At 31.3% G+C, this 15,074-nt stretch overlaps 1 protein-coding gene across 3 annotated transcripts in view; it reads right to left on the minus strand.

The window, feature by feature from the left end:
* alpha-Man-IIb (alpha-Mannosidase class II b) overlaps nt 1-15,074 on the minus strand; it is a 214,902-nt gene that overhangs the window by 85,889 nt on the left and 113,939 nt on the right. For all 3 annotated transcript variants that reach the window (XM_076399168.1, XM_076399169.1, XM_076399170.1), the window contains one exon: nt 8,104-8,333. In XM_076399168.1, the coding sequence (XP_076255283.1) occupies nt 8,104-8,207 (104 nt within the window). In that variant the 5' untranslated portion in view covers nt 8,208-8,333. The remainder of the gene's footprint in view (nt 1-8,103; nt 8,334-15,074) is intronic.

Here is a 15,074-nt window from a genome sequence, read left to right on the forward strand (position 1 = left end):
CTACACAAATACAATAATACTCTAGACGCCGTAAAGTACACAGATATTGACAAGAACTCTTAAAGTAACACCCACCAACAATAATACAAAACCTTTATCATTTCATAGCATTCCGTGTGCTATTTTAGGATTCGGAAGAATTAGATATTTGAAAAGACGTTTTTCGTGTCACGCAGAAAGGTGACGTTGAAATTATGAAAATATTTTTCAAAGAAAATCATATATTCAGCAGAAAATTCTAACAAATGAGGGTTATAATAAAAACCGAAACAAATTGGCGATCAAATAGGCATATATCGTTTTTTATAAATAGTCTCAAATTTTGTTTTGTTGAAATTTAATCACATATGTTTAATGGAGAATATAGTTGTTCAAACTCACTGATCTTAATATTAATTATATTAAATACCAGTAACGTCAAGATCTACCACCCACATTATTCAATACATTTATTTAACTATTTAATTTTTGTAGAATATAAATTATTTAAACAATCTATTTTCATAGATTCTCGGTACGATAATTATCATCCATATTCAACAGATGTTACTATGAATTAAAAGCAGATTTATCACGCAAACTTGTAATTTATCGTATTCATTTAAATAAATAAATAGTAATAAATACATCGTTAAAAGTAGTGTATCTAATTCTATTTTCTAGGTTTCTAATTCTATGCTGTTGTGTGAGTATTTCCCTACACCATTCTCGAAGAAAAAATGTAAAGAGAATAGAGAATAAATTAATTAATACTTTTTTAACAAGCCAATTACAACTTTGACAAAGATTTTATTAAATTTTAATATTATTGTCAAGTGCTAATAGAATGTTAAAAATATGAAAAGTAAATAAATAAAATGGAAAATCCTCTACATAAAATAACAGCTTTTAATTTAATATTATTGAGTTTATCGGTATTAGTTTAAACGATTTAAAAATGGTGATTTTGTTGTGAAGATAAAAGACTTATTGGACGAAAATACAGTTTAAACTCTTAGAAGACTTCCGGATAAACTATTTCCGGATATTCATATGCGATGGAAAAGATCCAATAGCAGGAATAATTACTACCATATAAAATGACTGAAAATGTTATTTCGAACAGTTTCAGCATCGCGGGTTCATTGCTTGCAATTTGTTTTACTTTTGCAGTTGTTTCTAATTTTTGTTAAATTTGGAGACATATAATTAATTTCATGCATCATTAACAGATTTATAATTATTGATATTTGACACAAAATAAATAAAAACTCATATCAAATGTATTAGGTTTGTTTTTTAATTTGCGCAGATATTTTATGCCAACTAAATTATCATTAAGAAAAATAAAATCTACTAATATACATTTTTAAAAACTTTTACTGCAAATAATATAGTAATTTGAGCCTGAATACTTTGGAAAAACCATTAAGCTCACATTATTTTTAATACATGTTTCCGAACTAGTATATCTATACTTTTATCAATTATTTTTACGGAACGATAGTCTAATAGCTTTTAACAATCGAATACATCATTATATTTCAATGGGGATATAACAAAACTACTATGAATAGAGTAACATGAAATACAGGAAAATACGGGTATACCTTCATTAGTTTAAAAGAAATTCTATATCTGAAGAAATAAGAGCATAGAAACATACATCAAATATCTTATTCTGAAATTATCTTTTATAGAAACATAGAGGGGATGTTATATATACGAGGGTCACTATTTATTTTTCGGGAATTGACAACACCGTTGTGAGTCCATCTGACGGCCCATCGTAAAGTTTGACATTGAAGAAAAAACTACGTGGTCAACGATTTCCATCGCTCGAAGAAACCATTGACACGTTCAAAAATCACGTTTTGAAGATACCTCATTCGGAATGGAATAAATGCTTTGAAAATTGGTTTAAGCGTATGCAAAAGTATATCGATCATCGTGGCGAGTACTTTGAAAAACACTAAAAATATATTCGCAGCATAACTATTTGTTTTTTTTTCTATTTCCGAAATATAAATAGTGACCTTTGTATAAATATATAAATTTGCCCAGTGTGAAAGAAGCATTTCTTATGATAAACGTCATTAAATCTGTGTCAAATATTGTCTTAATTAGACTTGTATATGTCCTATAACCATATCAGATGGTGTTACAAATGTCGCGCATTTAGCTCATTAATGAGCACATTGGGGTGCACTAGCTCTTTTAAAGTACTTAACATAAACATATTTAATTATACCTGATATGGATTCTACACGGATATTGCGTTATGCCAACTTTGTTTTGGAAACATTGTTGATGGATAATTATACTTTCTGGCAGTACCCCACAGTTAAACCCAAGTCATATGAAACCCATATGACCAAAAATACTTCAATATTAAATCGTATAATAATTAAGTCATTAATTTGATATAGTTAAAAAAGCTCAACGAAATAGCAAGTATGTGGTTATTCACAGATAGTCGTCGGTCTAGATTAATACCAAGATATTTAGCATCATCAGCTTTGGTAGTTGACAATTATTTATATACACTGGTGGGTATATTCTTCTACGCAGAGTAGTATGCTACATGGGTAGATTTTGTTTCATTTGCTTTAATATGACATGTCTTCAGTCACTGTTGTATTTAATCAACGTATGGCTGGAAGTACTTTGATGCTGTTATTGGGTTTTTCGTGAGGTTGATTTCTTTATTGGTCGGTATACCAGCTTTATACAGAAAAGAGTATCGGACCCAGTACACTGCCTTGAACTTATGAATATATTCGTCTTGAGTTGTAGTGAAATGTATATCTGTGACAATATTTATTTATTAATATTATATTCACAGTATCAGAATAGTTTCGAATGGAATGTTGACCCATTCTTGTACTAAAACCTACGCCAAATGCTTCAAAGGTATTGGAGATAGAAATCCTCACTCGCTGCTCTAAATTCCTCTAAAACGATTCAATTATGTTAAGGTTTCGCGATTGTGCTAGCCAGGGAGGATGTTTCATGATATGCTGATGCTTCTCAAACCAAGAGTGGATCTATTCGGCTGTGAGTATGAGCGCTTTATTATCTTGGAATATAGCATAGAGTATATTAGAATATAATCATAGTAAGAAATTCATCATTGATGACCATATATTCATCGGAACATACCATATTCCTCCGATTATCAAGTTCCCAATGATTGTTTTATGATTGTTGCATCACGTTTAACATTGGCTTCCATTGTAAAGTGCTTTACAATCGCAGTTTTTCTACGAATGTTAGCTTTGTGGAGTCCTCGCTGTACTGTTTTTGTCGAAACAATTTTACTCGAGCGCTGAGTTCAACTATTACTTCTGCACTAGTTTTATATTGTCTAGCCACAATACCCTTCAAGGTTCTACGGTCTCAATCAGTTACCTTGTGTTTCGATCAGTATTCCTGTTCGCCGAGAATGTTTCATCGCCTTTTGCATATGCTGTCATTGCCGGGGATACCATCGCTTGTGAAACCAAAAATCCAAAAATCACACATTTTACTAATCTCTTGTTTTAACTGTCACAGAACAAGGCGTATGATATACTGAGACTTACAAGACTTGACATATAAATTGAAACTATATACCCGACGCATTATTAACACGGAAGCGGCAGCAAGTCATACAGCAGGATGTGTTACATTATTTTGTTTTTTACCCTGTATGTAACAGTTAATACTAATATTTGCAGATAAAATGTTCTTGTATACTTTTTCAGGGTATCCGCAGTTGCTGTATATCATCAAGCTATTTTTCGATATATTCATGGTTTCCGACAGATATATATATATATATATATATATATATATATATATATATCCAAAGAATATTTTATGAAAGCAGTATAGGATAATGAAGAAAACAAAGGCCAGCTATGGCCAACGATATTAAACAGCCAGTTACAGCTCCTAAAAAAATAATTATTATGAGAGAATTATTTTATTGTTCTTAAAATTATAAACAAATAATTTTGAAATTTAAAATAACAATCAACTGTGCCTTATGTCACATGCAGTCATGCAGTATCAACATAGAGAGTTATGTCTTGTTTGTCCAAGAAGAATATTTTATTTATCCGACTTGCTTGCACCTTCTCAAGTCATACCCGTCTCATTTCAATTTAATAACACGGAAAAGTTACGTTTCCTATCTCGGAAAAGCAATCTCGAGGAAAAATCCAACAAAACAAAAATATTTGCTTTATATTTGTTCGAGCAGTAGCATCCGTATGACGTTTCTACGGCGACAATTTCCATTCGAACGTTCAATTTTCCACGGGTTACTTCCACGGATTTTCTGACCAATAGCGTAAGGGTAATTTTATTCGTCAAATAATAATAAAATTCTCGTTATTTTATTATAAACGATCATCGAGAATATTCTTGCTATATTTAAGGACTCGCCGCGTATATATAGTTTTGTACAAAAATAATGTATAGCACAAATACGTTTCCGTCATCTCTTATCAAAAATATAAAATGTAACGTGACAGAGCGGAACATCATGTTTTATTCAAAATTTTGTTAATACTATTCATCATGTTTTTGGCAATATTCGGTTCCCATGTTGGAAAAATCAATGCCAAGCTTTGATCACTTTTTTGCTTAGAAAATGATTTCAAAAAACCTTCTTTCAATGTTCCAATACGAAAGCATCAGTCACAATTTATAGCAATCTCCCAAGATGCTTTCGTTTTGATTTAAGCTAACAATTCTGCGTCTTTGTACACCTTCGTCCTACCGTTATGGACATTATCTTTGACGTTAATTAATATAATGTGACAATGAAATAACTAAAGTCTATTCGGCCTAAAAACTATTGTTGATATTTTGTATATTGTAAGTATTTAGTACTTATTTTACATCTTGCAATTCTTTTATCAATGCATTTGATGTTAGCTGTTAGTAGCTATTTGTAGCTCTAACCAACAATTTAATTTTAAAATAACTTAAAATTAAATGTACATCTATAAAACCCCTCTATCCTTAAGTAGTCTCTTTACTTCTACTAATATTAACAAATTAAATGGATTCATTATTTTTGTTAGGATTTGTCAGGATTGAGTCCTGTTTGAGTATCATCCTAGTCTTACAATACTTCTGTAATAACATGCGATGTCATGCCTCTTTGCAATTCGATTGAGTAGCAGTCGGTATCTGAAGATTTAAGTTTAAGTAACTGTTCCCATAGTACCTGGACACATTTTGGGAATTCTCCGCTTTTTGCTCCGAAAAATAGAATTTTAATTTATATTAAATTTCGGACAACTTCTCCATTCCAATCGTCCAATCTATTTTTTATATTTAAAATTCAGTTCTCTTCTTTTTTTAATATGCTCCTATATTGCAATTTTAACACAATCGCCAGAGTCGACCAGTAAAAACCTATTTGTACACCTAATATATCTGACTACTGCAGTTGATTTTATTCCTAAGTTAATTTTTTAATGCCTTTGAATTCAGGCATGTTTATAAAGTGTCCTAATCATTAGCACTTTCCTGCATATATGGAAACATTTACATTGCGAATTATTTTATAATTGTTCATAACACTACTCTTTATTTTTGTACATAAAACAGACAACAGTACCTCTAAATGAATTAACTATTGGCAACATTGTTACTTAACATTTTAAACAGTTAATACATTTAGGTAACCGTTAGGTAACGACATAATAAGTTAGTTAAAACTATATGGGAAAACAGATGCAATGATGTAAATGATTATCAAGCCCGGGATATAAGGACAACCGCTATTTACAACTCTAGTTATTACAAAATCATACTTATACAACTTTGTATCTATTAAAAAATATATCTAGTGTGAACAGCACAGGAGTAAAATCAATAAGAACACTGAAGGAAGTTGTTTAATTAAAATATTCTGGATGGGTCGTAGTTGTAAAAATCAGATTGATGGTTCTTAATTTAAATACAACATTACGAATTATGGCTTGGGTAAAATGGAATAACTTTTGGAAAGTTCTTTTCCTTCTTAATGTAGTTCGTATTGCAGAGTCATATGGCTTGAGAATTAATGAAGCATTGACAGCTGGTGCATCTCCTGTTATTGTAAAAATGGGATCCAATTAAAGCAAGTACAGAAGTTCAAGTGCTTGGTATCGATAATATAGCAGAGAAAAGTGTCATCTATTGCTGAAGTCGTATCAAGCAAGCTGAGCAAGGTAGTGCGAATTTTTCGAACACGTTTCATTCGAGCTATTATCCTGCTAATGCTTCTCTATGACTCCACGAATAGGACACAATTACAGTCTGACATTTGTATGTTTGGCGCTTTTCAAATACGATGCTAATCGCAAATTCTAGATAGAGGATATTCTAGATTTAAGAATTAGACTCTCGCTTCCAGCCAAAGCTATGGATTGAGGATGCTGATAATATCGGATGAATTATAGTGAATGTGAAATAAGTGTTAGGAATAAATTAATGGTTAAAACTTTAGATAATGAAAACAAAATTCGTTATATACTTAACCACCGTTGAATAGCGAGAAAGTAACGGTTTTGTGAAAAATGAATTCATCTGGGATTTTCATGCAATATTTTTTTCAATATGACAATGTTCACATCAAATGCTTGTTTATGAATTGTCCAGTTAGGTTATAGGTTTGTTATAAGTTGTCCATTAAGTTTAATTCTCGTATAACATTACTTGCAAAAATTAGATTAGATATTATAAGATGTTTATTGATAACGAAGAGAAAAGTAAATGTAATTTTTAGTTTGCTTTTACTACATTTCTTTGTTATTAAAATATTTATTGTCAAGACATCATAGTATATTTCATTAATTATATTAATTTGTCAAGAAACTCTGTCAAGACTTATAGTCCAAATAACTGGACCCAAACTTGGAAAATAAAAATTAAGGAAAGTAAATCTGTGCATGTGCAGTTTACAGGTGATCATACGACACGCGCACAAATAATAATAAATAATAATATCATTCCATATAGCAACAACACTAAATATCTCGGAATGAATATTGACGTAAAACTTCACTGAAAGGAACATGTAAAAAAGCAAAGAGAAAAAAAAGAGTTAAAATATAGAAACAGGTATTGATTAATTGGAAGAAAATCATAATTATTAATATATAACAAATTGGTATAATACAAGCAAGTATTGAAACCTATATGGATATACGGAATACAATTATGGGGATGTTCCGCGAAAAGTAATATAAATACCATGCAAGTTTTCCACAAACAAATATTAAGAAATATTGTAAGTACACCCACATATTACAGACAGGGCTGTTTACTTGTAGAGATCTTCATATACCGACAATTAATCAGGAAGTTAAGAGAGTCGCAATGTGACGTGAAAAGGCATCTCTCCATTCATTCACAATCACTCACGACTCCATTCAGTCATTCTCATGTCAATATCGAAGTGTCACAACTCTTGGACAACACCAGAATAGGACACTGACTCAAAATAATTAAAACATTTGATCATGTGTACTGTAGTATAGTGTAGTAAGGTGCATTTAATAGAAAAAGAGCAGCATTAAAATATAAATATTATTACACCAGTACATTAAAAGAGGGCCGATGAGTCGTCTTAGATATATATGGTTAGATTTAAGTTATTGCAAAGACAAATAATAATTCATAACTATCAGTTCTAGTACTGACTATATGTATTCTTTTTGTATTCAAAATTACGCTCATTACACTAATTTTAGTGTTTAAAATGTAATTTCAAAAGACTATTCAAGAACAAAATTTAACATCGCTCCATAAACATTCTCATGGTTTAGAGACGGGAAACATAATAAAACATATATAAAGCAGTAGAAAGAGACTAGCTTTGAGACCTCACGAGAAAAACAACCAAACGACTCTATGAACAATGGCTAAATGTACAAAACTGTTCGTATATTTATTTTAAATGTAAAACCGCTTTACATCTCAGAACATGTCCTGTTTCCCAGCCGTCGTAATAATTTATTTTATAACAGGTCCCAGGCAGCATAACCAAGCAGAACTTATGGCGCCGTTGCCTTCGTAAAAGAGACGAATTCCTTCGGTGTGGATGCGGCGGCTTTTGCATAACACTGCCGTCCCTCTTACCTGGTGTAATAAATGCACAAGAGCACGGTGGCCACCACCGCCGATACGGCGAAGCCTCTCGGGCTGGGACGTCGGCATATCCGATTTGGATTCAGCACGGTCATGGTTGGGACTCTCACGATTTATTTTATCCGCATCGCTTCGAAACTCTTCCACGGCCAGAAATCGATGATCCACACCAGATCTTCATCGATTTACGGGGACGTATCGATTATTCGACGCCATCATATCTGTAAAAGAAGAGAATACGTTAATCCAAACATGTCATAAATAATATGGTACTGTTTTGTGAACGATAAAATTATATAGCATTAGGTTTATTGATTCTTTTCTTCGGGCAATGGAATAGTAGAATTTTTTTTGTGAACTTGGCTAACTATTTTTTAAATTAATTATATCTTCCATTAGATATGCTTAATGTTGTGTTGTCTAGTGTTACTACCACGTCGCCGTGATTGACCAAGCTTATTTCATGTTTGAAAGCGAAATATTTTACGAAGATTCACGAAGAAGACTTTTGCGAAGAAGCGATTACGAAGATCGCTTGATAAATCCATTTGATTCCGACGCCATCGTGCAGCTTTTGACTGCGTTGGATTATTAGTTATAGGTCCAAATAGCCTTCATGATTGACTGATAAACTAATCTCTTTAATATTACTTCAAGTTGAAACTATCTTCCGTCCAATCTGCTCTGCTTTTTGTCTAACATGATGTTCCCAATTTAACCATCATCGATATAGATGCCGAGGATTTGGCAGATTCTGTTTGAGAAATCCGGCATCCTTCAAGCGGTAAAGGGAAGATTTTTGTCATTCCGTCACAACGCACAATTAACAGATTTTGGAGCAATTAATTGTTGAGAATGCCCCTTCATGCGAGACTCTAAAGGTTTTTTGGAAAATATATTCGAGCGATGTAATTCTGCGATACCAATTTGCTCATTTTGTAGATTAATCCCAAATGTGATACCCGGTCAAAAATTTGCGGAACGTCCAGGAATATTGCAGGACTGTATTTCTTTTATTTGTTATACTGTTGTTACTCTGTGCACTTGATCGATTATCGAGTAATGATTTCAAATCCACACTAGAAATCTGATATTTCTATACGGTTTAATATGTTTTAGCAGCAGTTTCTCAAATAATTCTAATATAGTAGGTAGCAGCGGAACAGGCCTGTAAGATCCCACGGAACATGCTTCAGACTCACTCAAACAAGCACTGAGTATGTTTTTAAGACTGAGGTTGTTGTCAATTTCTGTGACAACTTCCATTGGAGAAATCAGATTTACAACTACATCGGGTTAATAAACAGGGATTAACAATTAACAATTAAAAAAGTTTAACGCTATAATATAAATATAACCTCAACATTATGAATACCCAATGCAAATGCAACAAGGCCTTGTAAGCTCAGCTAACACTCACTTAAATAGTTTACAAGAGATAGCAAACATTGAGAAACATTTCACTTATATTAACCGAGTTACTCTAGTTACTCGGTGACGAAAAACAGACTTTTTAATAAGAATCTACTATTTCGACGATAGAAAAGAACATGCTGGTACATGACAATGTTCTACATCAGCTACATAGTGTATAAACAGTTCAAAACTCAATGTATTAACGTAATAACGAACGGTATTAATAATACTTTTTTATGGAATAGAAAACCAAACCAAACCCTAAAAAAGACTCTAAAATAGAACTATCAAACAGAATTTGATGTTTACAAACTAACATGATACCCGATAGTATCATATTTCAACAGGATTGATATTGATTCCAATAAGATTTCACATTTGCAATAAGAGTGCAACATTTTGCACATTTAAACACCACTTAAATACATTAACCATAATATATGAACATATTAATTCGGCTATTTGTAAAATAATAGCACAAATAATCGAATATGCCGCAGAAGATTGTTAAGCAAATAGCTAGCAACTTTAGGCTTTTAACTGAAATTACTTACCCAACACTTTATTAGATAGATATTATTAGATAGATTGACTTGAATAACAAGACGTGTTTTTTTTTAAGTAGCTAAATGATATTGGGAATTTTCCCATGGGTATTTCAAATATAGGATTTACTTAAATTAAGTTTAATCTTGAAACCTTCCTTATTGAATTGTCTCCGAAATAAAACCATCCGGAGAAGATAAAATCTTACCTAATGCATTCCATTCACAGAAGAAGGTCGCGAACCAAATGTGTAAATTATTAGCATCGACAGAAACATAAACTAATTAGAATCCCAGTTATCTGAATGGAAATATATTTTAGGGAACGATTATAAAATGCATATTGTATTGTGCTATAATAGTATATACATATTAATTTGAAAGTGTCATATGTCAATATGTTGTTTAATTAGATAATTATTTTACCACCTGTTACAGACTATTTTTACATTATACATAGATTCGCATTGTACAAACTTGATTTTTTATTAATTTAGCACTACTCTTAATTTCTGCTTTGGTACGATGCATTCACATGACAAGCATGACCATTACAAATACAAATAATAGTATTATCGACAAAATAGATTCTATTTGCACTAATATTAATAATAATAATATACCATACTTAAAGAATATTAAAAAAGATTACAACTAAGTATTGGGAGGTATTTAAAAAACGCCCACATCATCTATATAAATAACTGCATATGATGGTTTTATGGGGTGTGAAGCACCATGTATAATGACCGTTGTAATATTACTTTTGCTGACGAAGTGTTAAACCCAACTATTCCTTTTTCAGCGAACTATGAATAAAAAACTAGTAGGCTCTGTTTTGCATGCAATGCACTAATTCGAGGGCATTTCATAAAAAGACCAAAGCGCATAAATTTAACAAGAAAACGGCTACGATAACGGATTTTCTCACTGGAATATGGGAAACTTCCGTACATATGAAGCGTTTTTTTTTGCACGTTTTCGCTTGGCTTCCGTTTACTAGCACATATCTGAACTTTTTATTTACAATTTATGGTATATTCGACCGAAAATATTACACTGATAATGTCTCCAATATAACTCTTAAAAATATTTTTAACAATATAAAAGCAAAATTTTTATTTTGGAACAATTTATATATAACTATCCTTGTTGATATGATTTCAGTTGAATTTTTTAGTGCATAAGGCATGCAACCATTATTTAGGCTACATCTCACCATCTGTCTCTTTCAGTTACTTAACTGAATCTTAAAAAACTTAGAACAATAATCTGAATATACTGTTTTAACAACTTGGAAGTCATAATACCTTGCATCACAAAAACCTATCACTGTTTTTGTAAAGTTATAAATATAGAACTCGTAAACAGAATCGAAGAGCTGGATGGAACATCAAAGCTACTTTTTTCATTCATATATTTCATAAATATATCATATATCATATAGTCGTACTCTAACGTGTTTTTGCTCTTTTATAGCGAATGTGATATCTGCAGCATATAGAATTAGCAGTTTATATAGAAATATCCTTGTTGATATGATTTCAGTCGAATTTTGTAGTGCATAAGACATGCAACCAGTATTTAGGCTACATCTCACCATCTCTCTCTTTCAATTACTTAACTGAATCTTATAAACAATAATAACCAATAGTAATTTTTTATCGTTTTGAATAAAACAGAAATATTTATACAAAAATATATATTCAAGTCAGAAAAAATTAAATGAAAATGTAATCATTTAAAGGTTAAGTAGATTATATATACAATAATAAAATATAATAGTAATATATATCAAAATATATTGAATATCATAATATATTGATATGTAATTAAATTAATCATAAAATATGTATTGCTGTTTTCTATAAAATGTTATAGCATCAACGTTAGGTATATGGTAATATTATAGCAGGTCAATTACATCCTATTTAAGTATTCAGGTAGTTAAAGCGCCAATAAAATAATGAATCATCAGAATGTCTAACGAAATATATTAAATGAACCGGTAGTTTTAATTTACAAACAGAAAACAGTACTAAATATAACTCTGTAAAAGAAATTGAATATACAAAAGGTAAAAGTTCATAATAGCTTTGTACATTAATGTAAAATAGTGTCTAACGATCCATAATAAAGTATTAATGTATAACTGCGACAACAATGAACATAAAAAATGTGTATAATCTAGTGGAAAAAATATCGATATATGAACATTAGTTCCACCAACAGTTAATGTATCATTTTTGGTTTGAAAATGAGCTATTATTCCTAAAATTATAACAGGTCAATTGAAAACTTCCCGGCCTGACACATAGATGACACTACTAGAATTAAATCCATATGTTTTTTAGTTAGCCCTAACCCTCAAAAGATGCGTGTATAAATTTGGTAGCTGTTGGATCATTATTTTATGAATTATAGCATTTGGCTGAAGCAACTTTTGTTGTGAAAAAAAATGGATAAAAAGGAATTTCGCGTGTTGATAAAATACTGCTTTTGAGGGGAAAAAATACAGTTGAAGCAAAAACTTGGCTTGGTGCCGACTTTCCGGACACTGCCCCAGGAAAAGCAACCATCAATGATTGGTAAGCTAACTTTAGACGTGGTGAAATGAACACCGAAGACGGTGAACGCAGTGGACGCCCAAAAGAGGTTGTTACCGACAAAAAAATAAAAAATCCACAAAATAATTTTGAATAGCCGTAAATTGAAACTGAATGAAATAGCAGACACTCTAAAGATATCAACTTAACGTGTACCTCATATCATTCCCGAATATTTGGATATGAGAAAGCTTCGTACAAAGTGGTGTGTGTGGAAAAGGAAGTAGAAAAGGTGTCGCGCAAGCTCAATTTTGACCAATAACAACGACGAGTTGATGATTCGGAGCAGTGTTTGAAGATGATCAAGCGTAATAAACCCGAGTTATTGCATCGATATGTAACAATGGATGAAACATGGCTCCATCATTTCATTCCGAAGTCCAATCGACAGTCGTCCGAGTGGACTGCGCATGATGAACCCGCTACAAAGCGTGGGAAAACGCAACAGTCGGCTGGCAAGGTTATGGCGTCAGTATATTGGGATGCGCATGGACTACCTTCAAAAAGGAAGGACCATCAACAGCGACTATTACATAGCGTTATTGGACCGTTTGAAGGACGAAATCGCCGGAAATCGGCCGCATTTGAAGATAAAGAAAGTGCTGCTTCACCAAGATAATGCACCGTGTCAACAAGTCAGTGAAAACGATGGCATCGATCCATGAATTGGGCTTCGAATTGCTTCCTCTTCCACCGTATTCTCCAGATCTGGCCCTCAGCGACTATTTCCTGCTCTCAGATCTCAAAACAATGCTCGCTGGGAAGAAATTTTCGTCGAATGAAGAGGTGATCGCCGAAACTGAGGCCTATTTTGAAGCAAAGGACAAATCCTGCTACAAAAATGGTATCACCCTTGAAGGGAATTATATTGAATAAAAAAACTAATTTTGCAAAAAAATGTGCTTTACTATGGTAGGCCGGGGACTTTTTAATTGACCTGTTATAGTGTCTATTTACCTTCATATGACTTATTGATTAATATTAACAATACTTGTACTTAATTTAAAATCGGAATTCTAAATATTATTCTTTGAACTAATATTATTTTATCGAATAATATAGAGCAGAATGAAATAACTGTGAAATGTGAACATAAATCGAATACAGATATAAATTGGTATGGAATTAATGTATATTTTTCAAGGTTTCTCTTAAACATACCTGAAATATTAACATTTTGAGTAAAAATAGTTTCTTGGATGCATACAGTATGAACAAAATGTATAATCTAAAACAGCTACAGAAATCTAACTTAACTTTGAACCCATATGAATTATTAAACTGAGACTACAATCAATAAAAGGGTAGTTCTGTTGAATTTTGATAAACAATAGTCTCTAGAGAATATATACCTGAATAATTTTGTCTTTCAAGCCTCAAAATTTGATAGATAATACGAAAATCCTCACAGCTTGCAGAAATTTAAACTCTTAATATTAATATAGTTAATATCACCCGAATTATATTTACTTCTATGATTACCAATAGTAAATTGTTATCATTCTGTAATAAATTAGTAGGATTTTTATAGCAGTGCCAGGGGATACTTTATACCCATTATAAAATAAATTAACAATAACAAAATAATGAGATGTTAAAAATAATGTCAATGATATTTATAATTTTAATAAAATAATTTCTTTTATTTTTTGTTCCTATTTGAGGGACACAGGAAATCATATTTCTTCTCATTTGGAAACATATAGAATTACCTGTCAATAATCAGAAAATCAATTATTATTTATATTATAATATATATTGCTGTCTATAAAATATCTATTATTAATATCTTTTTAGCAGATAGACACCAACATAAATTGGATAGGCTTCGAAGTAGTTCAATTTTGCATATAATTTGGTAAAAAACGTAGAACAGTAATCTGAATATATTGTTGTAACAACTTGGAAGTCAAAAAACCTATCACTGTTTTTGTAAAGTTCTAAATATGAAACTCGTAAAACAGAATCGAAGAGCTAAATGGAACATCAAAGCTACTTGTTTCATTCAGGATTATAGTAGTAAATTCCTCAAGTGATGAAATGATGCCTAAAATAATAATTTTTAAAGTCATACTCTAACGTGTTTTTGCTCTTTTATAGCGAATGTGATATCTATAGCATATAGCTTGCGGCGTCTGCCTATTTATGAAATAAAATTATCATAAATTATCTTGCAATTTTAGTTTTATCCTTATGCAAGATTAAATATTTTAGAACAGAAAAGTATTTTTAGTTTTAATGTTAACGAATTAATGGTACTTCACGAATTAAACAACTTAACATGTACTATATATATAATTTTTCCCCAATTACATCTTTTATATACAAAATCAATCTGTGAAATATCACACCGTTGTACATCTTGATTTCACATCAACGGTAATCATCACCATTT

The sequence above is a fragment of the Rhynchophorus ferrugineus genome, unplaced genomic scaffold (genome assembly GCF_030347505.1).
Source record: "Rhynchophorus ferrugineus isolate W39M unplaced genomic scaffold, kcgeb_rfMv2 rfM3, whole genome shotgun sequence".
Classification (NCBI taxonomy): Eukaryota; Metazoa; Arthropoda; class Insecta; order Coleoptera; family Curculionidae; genus Rhynchophorus; species Rhynchophorus ferrugineus.